Source organism: Amblyomma mixtum, chromosome 7 (genome assembly GCF_055824585.1).
Source record: "Amblyomma mixtum isolate Tamu chromosome 7, ASM5582458v1, whole genome shotgun sequence".
Lineage (NCBI taxonomy): Eukaryota > Metazoa > Arthropoda > Arachnida > Ixodida > Ixodidae > Amblyomma > Amblyomma mixtum.
Window position 1 is genome coordinate 44,643,377 of NC_143018.1, and position 18,643 is coordinate 44,662,019.

Genomic DNA, 18,643 nt, shown 5'->3' on the forward strand with positions numbered 1-18,643 from the left:
TCCTTAAGGGTAACGGAGTGGATTGCAAGAGAAGCCAAACGTAGCAGGGGACGGCAGAAAATTAGGTGGGCGGATGGGGTTCAGAAGTTTACGGGGATACAGTGGGCGCAACTGGCAAAGGACAGGGTTAATTGGAGCGACATGGGAGAGGCCTTTGCCCTGCAGTGTGTTTAGGCAGGCTGATGATGATGACGTATCATTACAAAGAACAAAACGCCCACCCAAAAGCTGGGTGTCCATACTCCCTTAAGGAAACGTGGTTGATAGACAAGCTTTGAAAATTCAGTGTTTGTGAGTGCGTGAGTGTTGTGTATAATTGGTTTTAGAGCGCACGTCTTTGGTGCCCGTTTTGCGTTTCGCGGCGTCGCCGTCGCCGTTGTCCGTTGTAACCAGCAGTGCACACCTTAGTCGCGCTTTAAGCCGCGAAACCAATGGAGCAGGAGACTGGGAAGCCGAGGGCAAAATGGGTAAATTGGTTTTTGAGGAAAGAAAATCGCACTATCTGCTTCACACATCTCGGCGGACACCTGAACCAGAGGAAGGGCGCATAACTGCCCTCTTGGAACAGCGGACACCCTGAATCGTGCTTTAAGCGACGTGGCGGTAGTGAGAGATGTGCGCTGCATGCGTTGGCATTGACAACGTGTTGCCAGAAGCGCGGCGCTGAAGCCATAGGCCTTCGGCGTTGGTTGTGTTCGTTGACGTTGACAACATTTTACACTCCGATCATTTTAATTAAAGGAAGTGCTCATAATGGCTCCCTGGGTCACTCCACGCCTTAATCGTGCTTATAGGTATGTACGTGGAGTGATGAGAGATGTGGGCTGCAGGCATTGTCAACGTTGTGCCAGAAACACGGCACTGACGCCATAGGCCGTCGGCGTTCTTTGTGTTCATTGGCGTTGGCGTCGAAAACGGTATACCCCTGTCACACGGGCGTTTCGAAGGTCCTCCAATGGATAATCCATCGACTCAAAGCGATTGTGGCGCCACACGAGCTTGGCGTAAGATAGGAGAACCATTTCAATGGCCATTGAGGTTTGCCGTGTAGCAGCACCACAACTGCCTCGAGTTCGATGGCGATCGAAAATCTCGAAGGCCCTCGACTCGATGGCCATTGAAACTGACCGTGAGACATGGGGGGTGGGGGGAGCTTCCACAGCGGATTCCCTTCATTTCGGCTCAGGAGCTGAAACAGTTGGAACGAGCAGAGTAGAGAAGGAGAGAAGGAAGGAAGAATGAAGCAAGCGTGCCGCGATGCAACAACGACCTCGGTACGCCCTTATTTCCGGCTGGGCAGTTTTGGGTTCTTTTATCGTTGAGATGAGCGTGAGAGTTTCATGCGAGAGTGTATCAACACCTTCCCTGCACTGATCGTCGGCACGTGCACGTTAACTCCATTGGTCGTGAGTTAACCTTTGCGCCGCTTCAGAAAAGTATTGACGCCAGCCCCTACAGCCGTTGTCCGCGTTGCTGATGGCGAGAGAGAGAGAGAGAGAGAGAGAGAGAAAAACTTTATTTGCCACTTGAGGGTTGGGAGTTAGGGCAGGTGGGCTGAGTGCGGTCCTCAGGTGGGGGCGACGTCGTGAACCCACGAGACCAGTGCGAGTCTTGTCTGGTCTTGCAAGAAGTTGGATCCAACCATACGAGGAGGGAGCTGGCAGTAATGTTTGTGGGGGCGGATTACCCTCCCATCCCCAGAGGATGTGTGCCTGAGTGGCAAATACTCCATGGTCGCAATTAGGACGAACGGGGTCGTACTCCCCGTCAGTGATGAGGTGTAGTCTGGAAGGACTGAGTATAGAATTGGTCTGCAGTCTGCGAAGCATGGTGGCTTGCGCTCGGTCGAGGTCGGGGTGGGGAGGCGGGTACACGCGTCTTGTCTCCTTGCTGAAGTTGGAGATTTCCGCATAGGATAGGGGGGCCTCGGCGAGAGCACCCGAGGTCGAGGGGCCGGCTGCCCGGTTGGTTAGGCCTCGGACAAAGCGATCGACACCTTCGTTCCTAGAGTTCCCCGCGTGCGCAGGTACCCACACTAAGCTTACAGTGCGCTCGTGAGTACAGCCGTGGAGGATGTTCACAGCGCGAGTGACAATCTCTGGCCGCCACACCTTCGTTTTCCTTCACCGTTCTGTACCAGTGCCCTCATGATGTCATTCTATGCGTTGACTTGCTTTTTGCTGATCATTCCGCCCTCAACGACTGCGCCACAATTGTCGTTGAGCATGATTTTCCTCTTTCTGCAGAGTAGTCGCCTCCAGTTATGCCCCGTCTTTCAACTGTCGATTCTGTCTGCGCCACAACGCCGCCGCTTGCCTGTGCTTCTCCTGTGTCCCACCTGTCGGATGAAACAAACCCCTGTCCCATGAAATGAACTATTGTCATTATGACGGAATGGTATTCAAGCGGCGTTTTCGATTTCATTCAGTGTTATTTTGTGCAGCTGAAGCAGAAATGTCAGGGCGTCCATAATCCGGAATTTCTGTCGGCATAGCACCGTACGCAAGAAAGCTGAATTAGCAAATAAAGTCATTGACATTGAAAAAATTGCGAAAAGAATTTAAGAATACTTAAATGCTTTGAAAGTTAAAGCACTGATTTTATAATTTGTGTTTTTCCTTCCTTTCTAATGGCCCACCTACCATTAGCATACAGCTATGGAAACGCTACAGCAGGCTCATCTTTATTCGCCAAGAACCAATGCAGTTTTGTTGCCTGTGGGTTGCGTGCTCGTTTCTCACTCTCAAGATTTTTGGTTCATTTCCCGGCATCCTCGAAAACATTTTATGTTTTGTCGTTGATGACGTCACTGGGTATTTTGGTACCACTTTTCCTGGACGCCAGACAACCCCGTGTTTGGTTGCTGTTAAGCCATGTAAGGCTTTCGCTTTAAAAGCGGTGTTCAGGAGCTCGAAAATTGTTGTGTGCGTCATTGTCGACGTTTATGAAATGCGAACCACGAGAGGTGGGCATTCATTCATAATTTATTCATAAGCACCATCACTTGCTGTCACGAAGTAAAAGCGGTGCACAAGCGCTAGGTCCCACAGTGGGGGCCTGGGCCCTTTGTTGCTTGGAGTAACAGAAGCAATAGGTGGAATGTTCTACGCTGTCTGGTTGAGGGGGTGCTGCCGTCAGTTGGCATCTCCAGTTCCATCCTCGCATCACCTTCAACTAATGTGGTCGGCGCCCCGTATTTGGTGACACCGGACATTTGGTGACCCCAGGCACTCTCCCGCTGGCCATCCCGGCCACAGGTTATGGCCCATGGCCGGGCAAGTGGCTCCTGTCAGTGCTCACATAACCTGCTACGATGCGCCTCCCACCTTCCCGTCCTCACTATCTGAAAGCATGGTTCGCTCTGGTCGAGGCCCTCCTTTACGCCATAGACATCATTTCCCAGTCGTTGTGTTTCCTTCTCATCAAGGACCTTTTTCGACAGCAGCTCTACCACCACATCAACCTGCCGCAGCCTGAAGAACGCATTCACGACGCAGTGAAATTATTTATTTCCGTTTTTCGTTCTTACGTGCATCTTACGTGTCTTCTCATATATATATATATAAACCGTTGCCAATCGGCAACCAACTAGGTTGTCAAACCACCTACACTGGGTGGCACAGACGGTTTCCAGTCTGCTTCGTCGCCTGCAGATCCGCCGGTGCTTATCAGCGAGGGTATCCACGGTCTCGGGCTAGTTGTTCTAAACAAAAGCTATGGAGGCACTTATTACTTCACGTGTGGGGAATGCGTTGCATTAGATTCAGCGAATTTTATGACAGACCACAACCCCTGATTTTTTTCCGTCATCTCGCTTCTGTTCGAGGCGATGCATGTGGAAAGAGGCAGCGAGGCGGAGGCGGCAGGTGTGGCAGGTGGTATGTCACGTGACCTGATGAGGTCGTAGCGGTCTCGAACAATCAGCGAATTTGGCCACTTTAATATATAATGAGGTTTGAAGCTAATCGCGTTAATAACGAGCAGTTTAAAGTATCGAAACTACCTGGCAGGCTGAGGCACGGGCTGAGACAAGGAAAGACGAGCGAGAACGGCTGTCATCTGACCTCTCCGGTTGGAGCTTCGTAATACCTTCTTTAAGGGTGGCCAAGGCCGCAAAACATTGCGCACTAAGCCACCGTGCAGCCAATAATTTTACTGAACGGGCTACACAAAAAATTACAGAACACTGTGCGATGTGTGACAATTACTTCGGCCAACGTTAGCGCTTCGTTCAAGCTGTACGTCGCCATGCTGCTCCGGCGGTTGCCAGGAAGAGTGTTGTGCACGCATAGCACCTTCACCAGACGTGATGTTATGACCATAAGTTGTCAGGAAAACAGACATGAACTGTGGCAGTGAACTGTCTTTAGAGAAGCTTCTCGGCCGAGGGAATGCCGGTACTGCCTTAATGCAGAACCAAAATTTAACCTTGGATTGCCTCTCACTGAATACTCAAAGAATTTGCCCTCACGTGGACACGCCCACCGTGAAACACTCCAGCGAGGAGAAAAGGAGAGAAAAGGAATAGAAGGACGATAAGCAGCACCAGCAGAAGTGCTGGAGGAGTAGAAAAAACGACAGTAAGCCCCCTTCAATACAGCTGGGCATCTTTCGGCAGTTTCATTGCCTACAGAAGCGTGAGGGCCTTTTCAGCCAGTTCATCTGCAAAAAATTGCTGTGAATGCCGACGTGTGGGGTCGACTGAACATGGGCAAAGGCGCACATGTACTCGACCATGCTCAAGGTTACAGCGGGCAGCACTCATAGGCACTGTGTGAAAGCATCGCCGTTAAAGTAGCCTTCAGGAAGCTTAAGTGACAATTTGCGAGGGTTTTCAACCGGCACAGCCTGTTTTAATAAAATACTTCAATTTCTAACTGTAGGTTCCTCGTCCGTCACAGATGGTTGGCATGATCTATCTTTTGCATCATATATCTCATGCTGCTAACTTATCGTTTCCGCTTTTCTCTAAGGCCCTGTGACAGTTCTGGTAACTCCCGTTCAGTTTCGCTGTTGGTGTCTCCGCGGCCACTAACCGTCCTTTTGTTACCCATAAAACAAGCATCCCACATAGTGGAGCTGTTGGAATGTACATGGCCACTTACCTGCTTTTTGTTACCTACAAAACAAGCATCGCTCCTACGGCACCAGCAGAAAAGAATGCAGCTAAAGGGTCATCAGTGCGCCGACTGAGAGCCCTATGCGGATTAAAACAGTTTGTAATTCTCCAACCCTGACGCTGTTGTATTTTAGCAGTTCACTATTAGAGAAGGAAGGAGTCTCACGTTCGGAAAAACAAGTTGCCAAAAACGACCCGCTGTCGCGTTTACTGCGTAGTATAACCCTATATACGGCGAGGCTGAAATACCTACTTGGTTCTAGTAAAGAAAAGAATTGAAAGAGTCAAGAGACGTATGGACCTTCTGTAAGTCTAAGCCTTCACTTCGAATTTCTATTCTGGATACATGTTAGCGGTCTTACTAACGCGCACCCAATTTTCGATTTTCGAAATAATGTTGAAAGCATGACCGGTGGAGAAGCCTAAAGCGTTCGTGCTCTCTAGTTACTCCTCATCGCTTTAATCGCGGTTCCTCTTCGCTGTGTGCGGCGACCGCTCTTCAACGCAAAAGAAGGTAACAAAGCTCGCAACTGCAGTGCCAACAGTTGAATCCAAGTGCAAATCAACGCCGATAACACACCACACCTTCCATACACGCTTACCGTCCAGCTTACTTGGCTGGTAAGCAGAAAGTGAACTGCCTGCGTTCCTATAGTTTCGTATTCCAAAGCGAGGCAAGCTCCGCTGGTTAACAGAAGAAAAAAAATTCACGGGGCGCTTTGGCTCTCTAGAGTGCTGCAAGGCGAAAGCCTTTCCTGGCGCACTGTTTGACATTGACTGCGCGACTATTTGTGCGGTACTAGTGCTTTATTTGACTACACACTTTGACTACACATTACAACTACACACTTTGACTGCCGACTTTGACTGCTTCTTTAGCACGACCCTCTCTCTGCTTCGATGAGTTCGGTTGTATCCATGGCTCTGTTCGCAGTAATAGGGTATGTAATGTGGTCACCCACGGACGCCTTGCACCCCCTGTCGGAGCGGACGACAACTATTTTATTAGTGGCCGTGTGCTCCAAAAGGGGGCGTCAAGCATCCGTGGGTGACCTCATTACTTCGAATGCGCGTGCTCTGTCGTCATAACCATTTCGACCAACGTAAAAGCGTGACACCTCTGCTGACAACCTTCTGTCGAAAACGATGAGGCATTAAAAACTTTCGCCTTAAAAATGACTAACCTAAGTTGTCCCTCGCTCCCCCTAGAGCGCATCTTGGAAAAGGACCGCCAACGTGAGGGAGCCGGGTAAGCAACCCGCACTTTAAATTTCATTATACGAATCGCCTTGCATAAAAGTTTACGTTTTCTTTTTACATGTACAGCTCCATACATATTGCCAAGAATGGGTACGTGCAGATGTTCGAACAAGCCAAGGCTCGACTTTTACGCGGCGACATTTGTAGCTCGGGCAAACGTCCCCAGGATGCGAACCCTGCCAACTGTCAGAGCAGAAAGACTGAACCAGCGTATTGTCTCAAAATTAGAGATCACTACGGCGGCCCGCATTTTGAGAACGCGAAAGCACTGACGCCTCCTCGGCACTCCTCGCCTCTCTTTTCGTCTCTTTATTATTTTCTTTTTTTGTTAATTAATTTAACTACTGAATTAGCGTAATCATCTTATGCTTTAATTAAAAATAGATTGATCTACTCTAATTATTCTTTCTTTTATCTCGATCAACCATTTTGGTTTTTCGAATCTGGCGCCAGGGTTGCTTTCCCGTCCACTTACTTTATCCCCGTCTAGTCTACTCAACCATCTAATACTTTTTGCTGGTAATTAATGAATCTACGTCAATGAAACTATTTGTTCGATTAATTGTCACTCATCAAATACATTTCAATTCATTTCAAACTTTATTGTAACTCCTGTGCCTATTTTTCTACTATTTTGCCGTCCACGACTGTTTTCCCGTCCACTCACTATATCGACGCCCGTGCTATTTCGTCGTTTTTTCGATATATTTGGCTCTGATTAATTAGCTAATCATCTTAGTGATATTTTTTTGTTTGCGCATCATTTTCACACCGCCTTGTATTGATTGCAACCATTCGTTTGAAGCTACCTCTTCTCAGAACGTCAAAGCTGCTGCGGACATTTCTTGCGGACACGTTTTGCGGACAGGTTTTGGTGACACTACCCCGCCTACATAGCCTAGAAATAGAAATTCTTTCGCATTAATAAAGAAAAAAGCACCAGCATATTGTCATGGTAATGACGCTCATGCTGTACTTAGTTTTGGGTGCGGTCTAGCAAGCCAGTATAACCATTTTCGAAAACAAGTCAGCATTGCAATCGGAAATTTTTCTTGTCTGTCCAGAACTGTGGAACTAAACAAGTTCGTTTGGTTCTGTACATTTGTTAACTTATATTTCGTCTTTTCGCTTGCGCTCGCCATATTTTTTCATTTTTTATTTTTTCTGCACAATATTTCTGCGCTTTACATATTTGGAATGATGCGTTGTAGTATTTAACGTCTTTTTGTACTTGTTTGAATGTCTGCCATTTCTTTTGTGAATATCTTGTATTTGGACCTCTTAATAGCCGGGTTGGCTGTGGGTCCAATCAAGTTTGCGAGTACTGATTTCATTTCATTTCATTTCATTTATTTCGTCCTTAAAGGCCCGAGGGCATTACATAAGGAGGGGGTTACAAATTGTTTGTGTGAACGCACTCATGATGAAAACATAGACAATAAAAGAAACACTGCAACTGCAAACACTAAAAATAAAGATAAAAAGTATCAAGTGGTTATATTTGGCAAAATAAAATGAGATTTAGAAAAAAAGATGCTGTATATCTGAGCCTTTCCAAGCAGTCTCCATGCTGAATAAGAGCATAGAAAATACAACAAATTATCGATGTGATACGCAAATTGCTTCTGTACAGTGGGAATAAGAAAAGAACAAATGAGGAAAATCGACGGTCTGTTTATATTTCTCGGAAATCTTTATTGTATCCAAGTTTAATAGTATGACAAGGATAATTTACATCTGTGAGGGAGAAAATGAAATATTTTTCTCCATAAACTGCATTATAAGGCGACATACTTGATCTGGCGTGTCAAACCCAGCATAGTGGCCCATGCCGAGCACTACCGCCGAAGTAAAGTTTCCTGCAGACTTCGTGTAACCGGCTGCGCTTATGGGCAAAGTTTGGCCTCCCGGCCCCGGTAGGTGAGTGCCGTACGGATGCCATAGAGCCCGTTTGGCTTCTTGATATTTTGATGCGTGAGTCCACTTTAGCTTTTCTAAATAGGCTTGTGAATTCGGTGTCGGGAAAAGGGCATCCAGTTGGCCAGTGTAGAAAAGCACCCTGGTGTGGTTAAGCACATATTCTACTTTTTCTGTGATATCTACCAGAGCGTCTCCCATTAGCATTCCCAGGAGTGTCATGTTGGCGTATTCTATTGTGGACTTTTCTCCGGCATGAATAGCTGTTTTAAACCAAGAACTGTTCGCTAAATACAAGCTCATCAACATAGACGGCGGTCTCTCGGTGTACAAAGGACTCGCGTGACTGTTGTATAAGGTTAGGTTTTGAAATAGAGTTTTGGGATATCGAGGATCTTCAGAAGCGAATATAGTATTGAATAATAACATTATCGCTGTGAGGTTGCGCAGCTGTCTCATTAACGCAAACCGTGACTTAAATTCTTCATATCCTTTTGTATCGAGCATCGACATTTGTAAGAGAAAATCGCCGGAGTCTGACAAGTTAAAGATTGGTGCGAGAAAACCATTACCCCCAACTACTCCTTGAAATTTCAGTTGTACTTCACTTGGCTTGTTTAGCATATCGTAGGCGAGAGCAACAGAGTAGCGAGCTGAAAAAAAAACAAATATAGAACATCGTTTTAGGTCCAAATTCCCAAGTTATAAAAGGCGAACAGAAAGACATACCAAAAAACACGAACAAACTGCGCCCTCTATAAATGTCTTTACAAATGGCTAAACAAGTTGTTGGGCGAGTCGGTCGTTCTTCGTTATGGAGAAACTGACCAATGAAGACATGGGCTAGCCTTTCCTGTTCTGTTGCTTGTCCATGTCTTTATTGCACTTTTTTTTTTTTACAGATCGAAGCGTTAAGATCGGAACTCTTTAGGTGGACCATAGAAAAAGTTAAATACTCCCGAAAGCCTGAAGGCGGGGCTCGAAATACGGCTCTGAGAGTGCTTTATTATAGGTTACGTTCGCACGAAACTACAGGAACTGGGTACTAAGCCTAGTAATCTCCTGGTAATCAAAGAAAAGCGAGCTGAGCTCGACCTGTTCACTGAACTCCTGCAGTATGATGTTCCCAGATCATACAGACACAGAGGATAGTGCGCAATGTGCATGCGGCTTTTGTGGTGACATTACTTCTGCTCCTGAGCGCTATTCGAATCAAGAATTTTTATCGCTGTTCTTCCCCCACACCTGCAGTGTTCTGCGACCGATCGAAAAATTTTGGCTACTTGTACTGGCCACCGAATTGTGCTGTTAAATTTTAAACCTACACTCTAAAAAGAACCGTCAGTTTAAGAGGGGGGTAGAGCCCAACTCATGTCTGTACCTTTTTGAGCACGGGCACCAATAATTGTTTTCATCAGATCATATAGTGCAGCTACCAGTTAGGGCAACTAGAGCTAAAACTAATGCCAAGAAACGAACAGAAGACATCGATTCATTTCAGCGAACTATCGGTCACCTATTCCGCATGGTTGTGAACTTCTGTTGGGGCTAAAAATACCTGCACCGTATAGACCGAAGCCCTTCTGCTTGAAGGTTTACGGCAGCTTGGTGCAAAAGTTCGTGGGAGCCAAAAGGCCTTGTTTCGCTTCAAGCAGCCATACTGTGATAAACATGCGAGCTGTGTAACCACGGAAGATGGGTTCCCCTAATATAGCCTTTCCTGTTTTTCATGCTTCAAGCATCTGCTGTAGAGGTGTAGTGAGACGCGCTCTCGTTTTACGATCGATATGACGCTGGCGCATTTCACATTTCTTAAATTCGTTCATTTCTCTTTCCTGTTTGGTGATATGCAGTAGCAAAGAAAACAAATACAATATGGTCAATTTTTTGGTAAAAATAGAAATATCCCTTATATAAAAAAATGTTTTCTACTTCTGATCATATTATGATGTACTCAGCCAGAAGTTGGTGGGAGTGTAACTGTTTGCTTTCAGTTCCTTTGATTGCCTTGAGGCATTCGGCTGCTGACCCGAAAGACGCGGGTTCGATCCCGGCCACGGTGGTTGAATTTCGATGGAGTCGAAATTGTAGATGCCCGTGTACTGTGCGATGTCAGTGCACATTAAAGAAGCCCAAGTTGTCGAAATTTCCGGATCCCTTCACTACGGCGTCCCTCATAGCCTGAGTCTCTTTGGGGCGTGAAAGCCCTATAAACCAAACCTTAATCATTTTTGCCCTTTCATGGCATTTGCCATTGCGTTCATATTCCATCCGTGCCAAATTATTAACCTGATGTCGTTTTCGACTGATATATTCTCCGCTTACATGTGTTACTGCATATTTTTGTAAGCAGGGTGGAGTTTGAGATTAACATTTGCTAAACTGGTAAGTATCCGTGGCCACAGCTATGGGATGAAACGCTGTGAACTTTGTCTGTACAATAATTCATCAAAGATGCATGCAAAGAGGCTTCTTACTGTACCATTATGCACGGCACTTTTTAGAGGATGGCAACAACACACTATAAAATGTGGCTAGAAGGAAGATAACGGTGATGCCGATTTACATTCGGGGCGACGGCGAAATAACTGACCGCTGCCATTAGAAATTTGAGGACTGAGCAAGGTGTAATGCAAGCTGCGAGCGTCATGCTCCTCCTAGAATTTCTTTGTGCAATAAAATGAGTCAGAGCTCTACGTATTAGTGGTACGTGAAATGCGAGAATACTTTCTTTCTTAGAAATTTGGCTTCGTCATATCGGTCATTAAATTCATCAAATCACACGGGTATTGCCAAGGTTGTGCTTCTTAATGTTATGACCGCCAGTTTCCTTTTCAGGACACTGAAGAAACTGGCTTTAAATGTTTACACAAACCGACAGATTGAATAATCAAGTAGCAGCAACGCTTTTGATTGGCGCGGACGTTGTCCATCAGGATACATATAAACTTCGAACTGTTTTCTGGATTAGCTATCGATCAAGCAATTTATCTTGCTTAAAATTATTTGAAGTGAACGCATCTGAGTACAGTTAAAATCCCCTGCGTTGTGGATTTTAATACTTAATGAATTACGAACAATGTGGTATCAATAGGAGCAAGTAGACGTGTTCGTTGTTTCTTGAGGCCAAATTTTTGCTTCAACAGGTTGCATTGAAAGTTCCAGACAATACTGATTATTTTTTTTTATCTTTAGAAGATTTTTGCTTGAAGCGAGCATCATATTTTCTGGGTTATTTTATGGCCAAAAAGCAATAAGAGCCCGAACGTCAGTAATAAGATTCCGCGGGGCTTAAAGTCTCCGCAAAACTTTAGACAAGATGGAAAGGAATAAGACGCTCGGTTATCCCTGCATTGCGACGTTTGTGCATGGGCTAGAATGTGTGTTCAGAAAATAACTCATGAAAGTGACCACATATAAGACTTTCACTCTGCAAAGAGTACAGTTTTGTTGTTTTTCTTGAGCTCTCGAATCCAGACCAGTGGGAGGCCGCATTGCTCAGTTCCGACTCGGACATACAGATCCGGTTTGTGACAAAAGCTCTAGAAGTCGCCGAACACCACGAGCTTATAGCCACTTGATGTGGCTGTAGCCCCACATCGTCTGCTACATTTGTCGACGGAAATAAAGTTTATCCTCCTCCTCCTCCTCTAAGGCGGCTTACCTTGGTTTGTAAAGGAAACACTCTGCAAAACATGCCGCTGTCTTTCTAAGTTATGAACATTGAGGCTCCTAGCGATATCCAGAAAAGTAAAAAAAAAACACTTGCAAGTGTTCTCACAGTGAATTTCAATACAATACCGACCTGCATACGAGTCTCCGCTGGCGTAGAAGTCTCGATTTTCATACTCTTTAAAGAGTTGGAGGAACTGTCTGAGGAATTCTAAAATATCCTTCGTTATGTCCTCCATTTTTGTTGCGAACCCAGTTATGTTCTGCGTGAAGCTCAGTCCAGCGCCGACCGGTGCATCAAGGTAGATGACGTTCATATTCTTTTGTATCGTGACCTCCCTTCTTGAGAGATTTCCATCGGGTCTGAACTCAGCAGGACCGTTTTGGAGGAGCATAGCGAACAGCGCTGACAGCCCCGGTCCACCTGGTGTCCACAGCATCAGTGGTGCTTCTTTGGGATTGTTCTGGAATTTTGATAAAAGGGATAGTGTTGCCGACTGCTTTTTCGCTTGTCAATAAATGCGGCCAGTTCCATTTCATTTTAGAGAACAAGCAAGCCACACCTGATCCGAAAGTCTGTTTGATGAGACTATGCACCAGATACACTTTATATTATAATGACATGAGAAGGAGCAACAAAACAAAACAAATGAACCAAAGAAGGCCACCTATCAGTTTTTGGAGGCCTTTCTCCGAATACCAAGAAAGAAGGTTAAAAGAAAAAGTATTTCATTGGATATGATAAGAGGAGATATAGGATTTCATGGCAAAAAATATATGGGCCACTGCAGTCTCGACTGCCATCTAGTACAGTAATTGCCTGCATTTTGAAGTGGCGTCGGCCTCATCAATGAATGCTGCGTCAGTGGCACTTGTGTACATAAGTAGCGTGAGCGTCTTCTGTGGCTACAGGATACTTTATGAAAAACTAATTCAGGTGCGCAGGCCGGAAAGATGTGAAGCAATCTGCTCAAAGATTTGCAATATTTTCATAAAGAAAGAAGTAAATTAACTAGGCGCCTACAAAATATTTTTGCAAAAATTCATACGTCAGCTTTCCAAGCAAAAGTCCTTTTACAAAGGCGGCGCGGCCAATTTTAAAAACAGCAATCGAGCGCCTGAAGGCAATCAAAGGATCTGAAAGCAAACAGTCACACTTCCAACAGTTCCTGGCTGAAGGCATCATAATATGATCCGAAGTAGGAAACAATTCTTTTATATAGGGGATATTTTAATTTTCACGAAAAAATTGACAGTGTCGTATTTTCTTTATGAGAATATTGCAAATCTTTGAGCAGATTGCTTCACATCTTTCCGGCCTGCGCGCCTGAATTAGTTTTTCATAAAGTACCCTGTAGCCACAGAAGACGCTCACGCTACTTATGTAACACAAGTGCCACTGACACTTGCAGCATTCATTGATGAAGCCGACGGCGCTGTCCGAATGCCGTGGAGTCGTTTTCAAAATGCGGGCAATAACTGTACTAGACTGCAGTTGAAATTGCAATGGTCCATACATTTTTGCCATACAATCCTATATCTCCTCTCCTGACATACACTTTATATCTAAAACTAAAAGGAAATTTATTTCGTTAGATGTCAGGAGAGGAGATATAGGATTGCATGGCACTGGCCGATTTAGAGGTTTTGCCCTACCTGCACCTAGCCAGCAGAAACTGCCTTAGCTGCGCTTCATTACCCTTTCCTTACTACAAAGTGTGTTGAACCTACAGCAATAGCGGCAGAGGACTACAAAAACCATTTCGTTTGATATGCATCATGACCGGGTTGAAAAAGTTTCATTGCGGTAAAGCATGGTCAAGTAATTCAATTCGTTTCCATCAAATTAGTTCAATTTGAAATCTTTTCGAATCGGTGTTGTGATTTCTTAGAATGCTATAGTCAAATTGAATGCAATTCAATGATAGCAAGCGTTTTACTGCGAGGGGAGTGCGGTCATTTCCGGGAACAGCACTTTCCCCAATGATTTCGAGCGACTGTTGGCAGGGGGCACGTCACTGAACCAGCTCCAGTCGATGTTAATTTTCCGTTCATTATTCCTGAAAACCCAAAGCTACTAGTATGGTCACGTTTCTTTTTTGATACCTAGATGTGCAAGTTTAGAGACTACAAGAATACGTATAATCTTTTCTACGCTCGTAGCACATACTACACGATGTAATCTCCGTGTTCATACTATACTGCTTGAAGCACACTGCCTACAGGCAACCAGCTCTCAGTGGCAGGTGGCAACTGATCGAGAGAGGTCACGTGAGTTAGTGACGTGTAGGCCGTCACGCAATCGTGAGCTGAGTGCAGTCATCACTGCTGAAAAGGCCGTGACGTCATCCAACCACCGGGGCGAAGTGTCTTCGATGAAAGAAAAAGACATTTTCGCCGAAAATAAAACACTGATCTAGAGGGATTGAACCGCTCCCCTTCGGCGCCGAGCCGGCCACACCACCTGTGTACCATTGAAGAGTGTTTGTACAGAGTAAGATAATGTAAATTCAAGAAGTAATTGCATGGGAGGTTTATCTAATGCTATCAACTGCACTCTTTAGTGTATTTTAAACGTCGTTCAAGTGCTTCTTGGTATCCTTTGCAGTGTTTTCTTCCAGTCCAGGTCTCGAACCGCAACTTATTGTCATCCATTTTCTGTGTTACACCGCTTGACGGGCTTGAAGCCATACCTTCAGTTACTTTTAATCTCACCCAATGACCACGCCGATCTACGTAGTATAAAGCTGCCTTCTCTTTTACACTGCTGCCTTCTGCGTCCTCAACAAAAGCTTGTATGCTTTCGATTAGGTAATGCCATGCTTTGAGGCTAAGTTGCAGGAGCCATGGAGTTTTAACGCAGTGATCGCGAAGTGTTTGCGAGTATTGATGCCACGAGTTTCGCTCAGGCGATGAAAAACTTTCAAACAATTTTTTCACAAATAACTATTTGTTTCTGCCGGACAAAGCTTACTGTAGGCAGAAAGAGCCACATAATAGATTTTTTTCCTGACATTACAGTTTACATGGAGATAACCTGAGTGTCCTTTTCCCACGTTGTAATGTGACGGGGGGCTGACGCTGCTCCTAATCACGCCAGGTACAGCGACTGGCTTCGCGTCGATGCTCACCGTCAGTGGACAGTTACTGTGGAGCCAAGAATATCTCGGCTCTCATTTGGGGCATGATGAGCACGATAACATCAGTGGCACTGAGAGGGAGAACGTGACTGACGATTCTTCTGTCCAGACGCCGAGCAAGTCTCCAACGGCCCTTGCGTAATCTGAGGACCAGAATAGCGCAAATGGTTCCCGCACTTCCGGCGAAGAACTAGCCAGACATATGCAGTGGGATTCGGTGCGCATTCGTTGGCATCCCGGCGTTCATTTGAAAAGACGCCAAGCAGGTTTTGACGAACACCAGGATTAATAACTTAAAAGGGGTTGTTTATTACCGTTCACAGTTAACGTTCTTCCCCTCTCCCTTGACCCTCGACCTCCGCACCTTCGGCTATTAAAATAGGAATGAGTTGATTAGGTCACTGGAGAGGCCTTTGATTTGTATTAAGCTCAATTCTGCCCTCGCCGATAACGAGGGTGCTGGTAGTGAAAGCAGTCGCCTGTATGGGCGCATCATGCAGCATACCGTACGGCAAACAAAGAAAGAGAGGGACGAAAAAAGAATTCTAAGGTACTTACTTCCGCCTCAACGAAGAAAAAGAATAAGTTGTTTCCTGTTGTCTCGTTCACAGTTATGTAACCAGAGTAAGCACTGGCGTTGGTAATATTATAATATTTGAAGATTTGCACTTCGCTTCTCTTCTTTGCTTCTTCAATGCTACAATTTCTTATCAAAGGTGTTAGGAACAAAGGATTTGGATCTGGAAAACTGAAAAACAAACGCTTTTTAGCCAGTGAGCAATATGCAAAAAGCAAGTCATCATGCTTTCTACATGACATGTGAAATACAGTACGCAAAGATGGCCAGCTCTGACCGCTTCTGATCAGATTCGATTACAACAGTTTGCTTGCCGTGTCGATATGCGATAGCACTTTTTTAAGCCTGTCGCATGCCATTTTTTAAGCCTGGCGTAGAAAATTTTATAAAGTTTTTATTCAGTGTCTTTGTGCCGTTCTTTGTTTTTTCAAATTTTGTTTTAAAAAAAGATACGAAATCCGACAGTTATTCCCGTCTGTGCAGAGATAAAGCTTTAGGAACTACTCCCACCCCCTATATCACCACCACTCTACTGAACTCCTACTGTACACTAGTGCCACTATTATTACTCTACCCGCTTGGTCTACTGATAAAGAGGCTGGTTGCAATTTTCGGAACAACACTTGTCTTTTTAATGTGGGTATACATATTGAACGGGCAGTGACCGTTATACACGCGCGTTAAGTTTTGCTGCAGAGGCTTCAGAACCCAGTCGTCAAAACAACCTGTAATAAATAGCGAACAATTTTAACTCCACTTTCTAGAATACGAAGCAACAGAAGCAGTTGTCAAAACATGTGCTCTCGTTTCTTCGGCATGCATAACGAGGCGCTTCAGAAAAGTGCAGAAAATGAGTAGAACTTAGTAGCCACAAAGACACGTTAGGGACACGCATAATTGAGATGAAAGTAGAATACGCAACATCGCAGTATTATTACTGGTCGGAAACCGTAGTTTAGCAAATCGTTATGTGTACTAGGAATGAGGAAATCGCAGAGGTTGTCTCTGTCGTAAAGAAGTAGTGTACGAACTCGCATATATTTAAACAGAGATGAATAGTCACTCCTTTGCCATTTAACACCATAAATTAAAAAAAAATGAAGATATTTTCAAATGCTTGCCTTGGTGTCGGTGACGCTTGGGCACTTTCTTCCTGCCCTTGTGCTTGGACATTCCTGAAACGAACGCCACGCAGTATTACATTATATACAAGATCAAATTCAGTGTATAAATTCAAACGATGAGCTCTAGAAAATTCAAATAAAAAAAGCAGATTGGAAGTGACGATGAACACATTTCTATATGCAGACAATGTGAAAGTTGTATGTACTGTGCGCACCGGAGTGCTGAGAGAAAATGAAGCCATTTGATACGCTAAGCAGACGTTAAGGATATATCTCGCGGGCTTTCTGAAACATATGCCGCAGTGATAGAATTGAGCCATCAATCCTGTATATTTCTCTCCTCTGAAGAGATGTTTCCTGGTCTCTCCCCTTTGAAAGTAAGCATTTTAAGTAATCGCTCATGTCAGCCGGTCAAAAATGGTAGCAACTGAAAGCAGCAGTGTGAACAGCAGCGACATATTTTCCTTTTTAAACGAGCTTTGAATAAAAAATAATCTTAGGCAATGACGAATTCTAAGCTTAATTTTTTTTTATGTGGACGTCGATGAATTCCTGTCTGTTATTCACACGACTTGGTAGACGTTTCAAGAAATGGTTCTTGCACAAAAAAGAAGCCACCAAATTGCCTTATCACTCTTGTGCTATATGGACGGGAAAACAAAATATTTCCATCAAGTTTCAGTCCCTTTTGTTCAATACAAAACATCTTAAGGGAGATATGTTGGTAGTTACGGCGATCAAGCACTGGACGTAGTATACTAAGATCGTTGGTTCGGGTCCTGCAGCAGTAATGTGTCTTTTCTACACCTTTCTGTTGAATTTCCCCTATTTAAACTATCTAGATAACTTATTTGCGAATTCAGCAACACCACCATAAAAAAAGAAAGACCATATCCTTATGTGTTTCTACGTTTGAAGGGTTTGGTACATCGATGCCTGACTTTCTCATCTTTCTAACGTTGTCTGACCAGTCACATTGTACTGGCAGTCCACATGTCACAGGTAGCTTACCAGGATTCTGAGAGAGCTTCCGCCCTGAATCTTCTGTGAAGCTCATTGTGGCGTTCGGCCTAGGACAGGACGTCCCATCTCTACGGCTGTCTCTAGGAGTGGACACCCTAAATTAGGCTACATACAGCGCAGATACGTCTCAAACTACAAAGCTTGACAGCTGCACTTACAGATAATTTTATGAGGTACAGAATGCGACGACATGGGGAGGCAGTGAGCTAGGATCCAACTGGCGGCATGTGGCTGCTTTCGAATTTCTATGATCTCCTGTGGAAAATGATCACGCAGCTAATTTTCCACTCTATTCAAAACAACGCTCAAAAGCGTTTCACTCAACTACGGTTTTCTTAGTTGTAATGACAGCTGGCTCCTACCATGCAACTTGTTCTCTAAAAAGAACCAAAACGACATGCTTACCCGGAAGCTAGACACAGACTTCCTGCGAGGACAAGACATTCCCAGAAGCTGGCAAGTTCCATAGTCAGTGATGGTTGTCCAACTTCTGAACCTAGACGCTTTGAAGGGTACTTTAATACAAAGCCTTTTTTGTTAATATCTCCTGACTTTTTTTTTGCTCCCTATGCACCCATGAAGGAAGTTGCACAGCTGTTCGGCAAAACCAATAAGTTATTGTGGTGCAATGACAGCTAGCAGGGACATTGCCAGAATGTTTCTATTGTACTTTGATGCATTATCATGTTTTCGTATCAATGCTGACGCACGTGCTGGCCTTTACGCAACGGGTTACAGCGCAGCACTTAAGTGCGCGCGCATTCCGCAGCTGTTATTCTCGCCGCTCAAGGTCGCTCACCACTAGGGTGCG

At 44.9% G+C, this 18,643-nt stretch overlaps 1 protein-coding gene across 2 annotated transcripts; it reads right to left on the reverse strand.

Annotated features, from left to right (window-relative positions):
• Positions 1-7,792: 7,792 nt before the first annotated feature.
• LOC149335860 (venom serine carboxypeptidase-like) lies at positions 7,793-18,603 on the reverse strand. Of its 2 annotated transcripts, XM_089554570.1 has the most exons (5): positions 18,238-18,603; positions 16,807-16,860; positions 15,667-15,856; positions 12,102-12,432; positions 7,793-8,949 (listed from the first exon to the last, which is right to left on the reverse strand). In XM_089554570.1, the coding sequence occupies exons 1-5, from the start codon at positions 18,297-18,299 to the stop codon at positions 8,111-8,113; spliced, it is 1,476 nt and encodes a 491-aa protein (XP_089410696.1). In that variant the 5' UTR covers positions 18,300-18,603; the 3' UTR covers positions 7,793-8,110. The 2 variants fall into 2 exon arrangements, with proteins under 2 accessions (XP_089410696.1, XP_089410697.1); XM_089554571.1 differs by lacking the exon at positions 7,793-8,949 and having other exon boundaries at positions 10,522-12,432; positions 18,238-18,345.
• Positions 18,604-18,643: the final 40 nt, after the last annotated feature.

Coding starts and splice junctions, on each gene's coding strand:
- LOC149335860 (XM_089554570.1), bottom strand. CDS start 18,299: ATGGAACTTGCCAGCTTCTGGGAATGTCTTGTCCTCGCAGGAAGTCTG. Junction 15,857..16,806: donor CAAGCGTCACCGACACCAAG/GCAAGCATTTGA, acceptor TTTGTTTTTCAG/TTTTCCAGATCCAAATCCTT. Junction 8,950..12,101: donor CAGCGGAGACTCGTATGCAG/GTCGGTATTGTA, acceptor TTTTTTTTTCAG/CTCGCTACTCTGTTGCTCTC.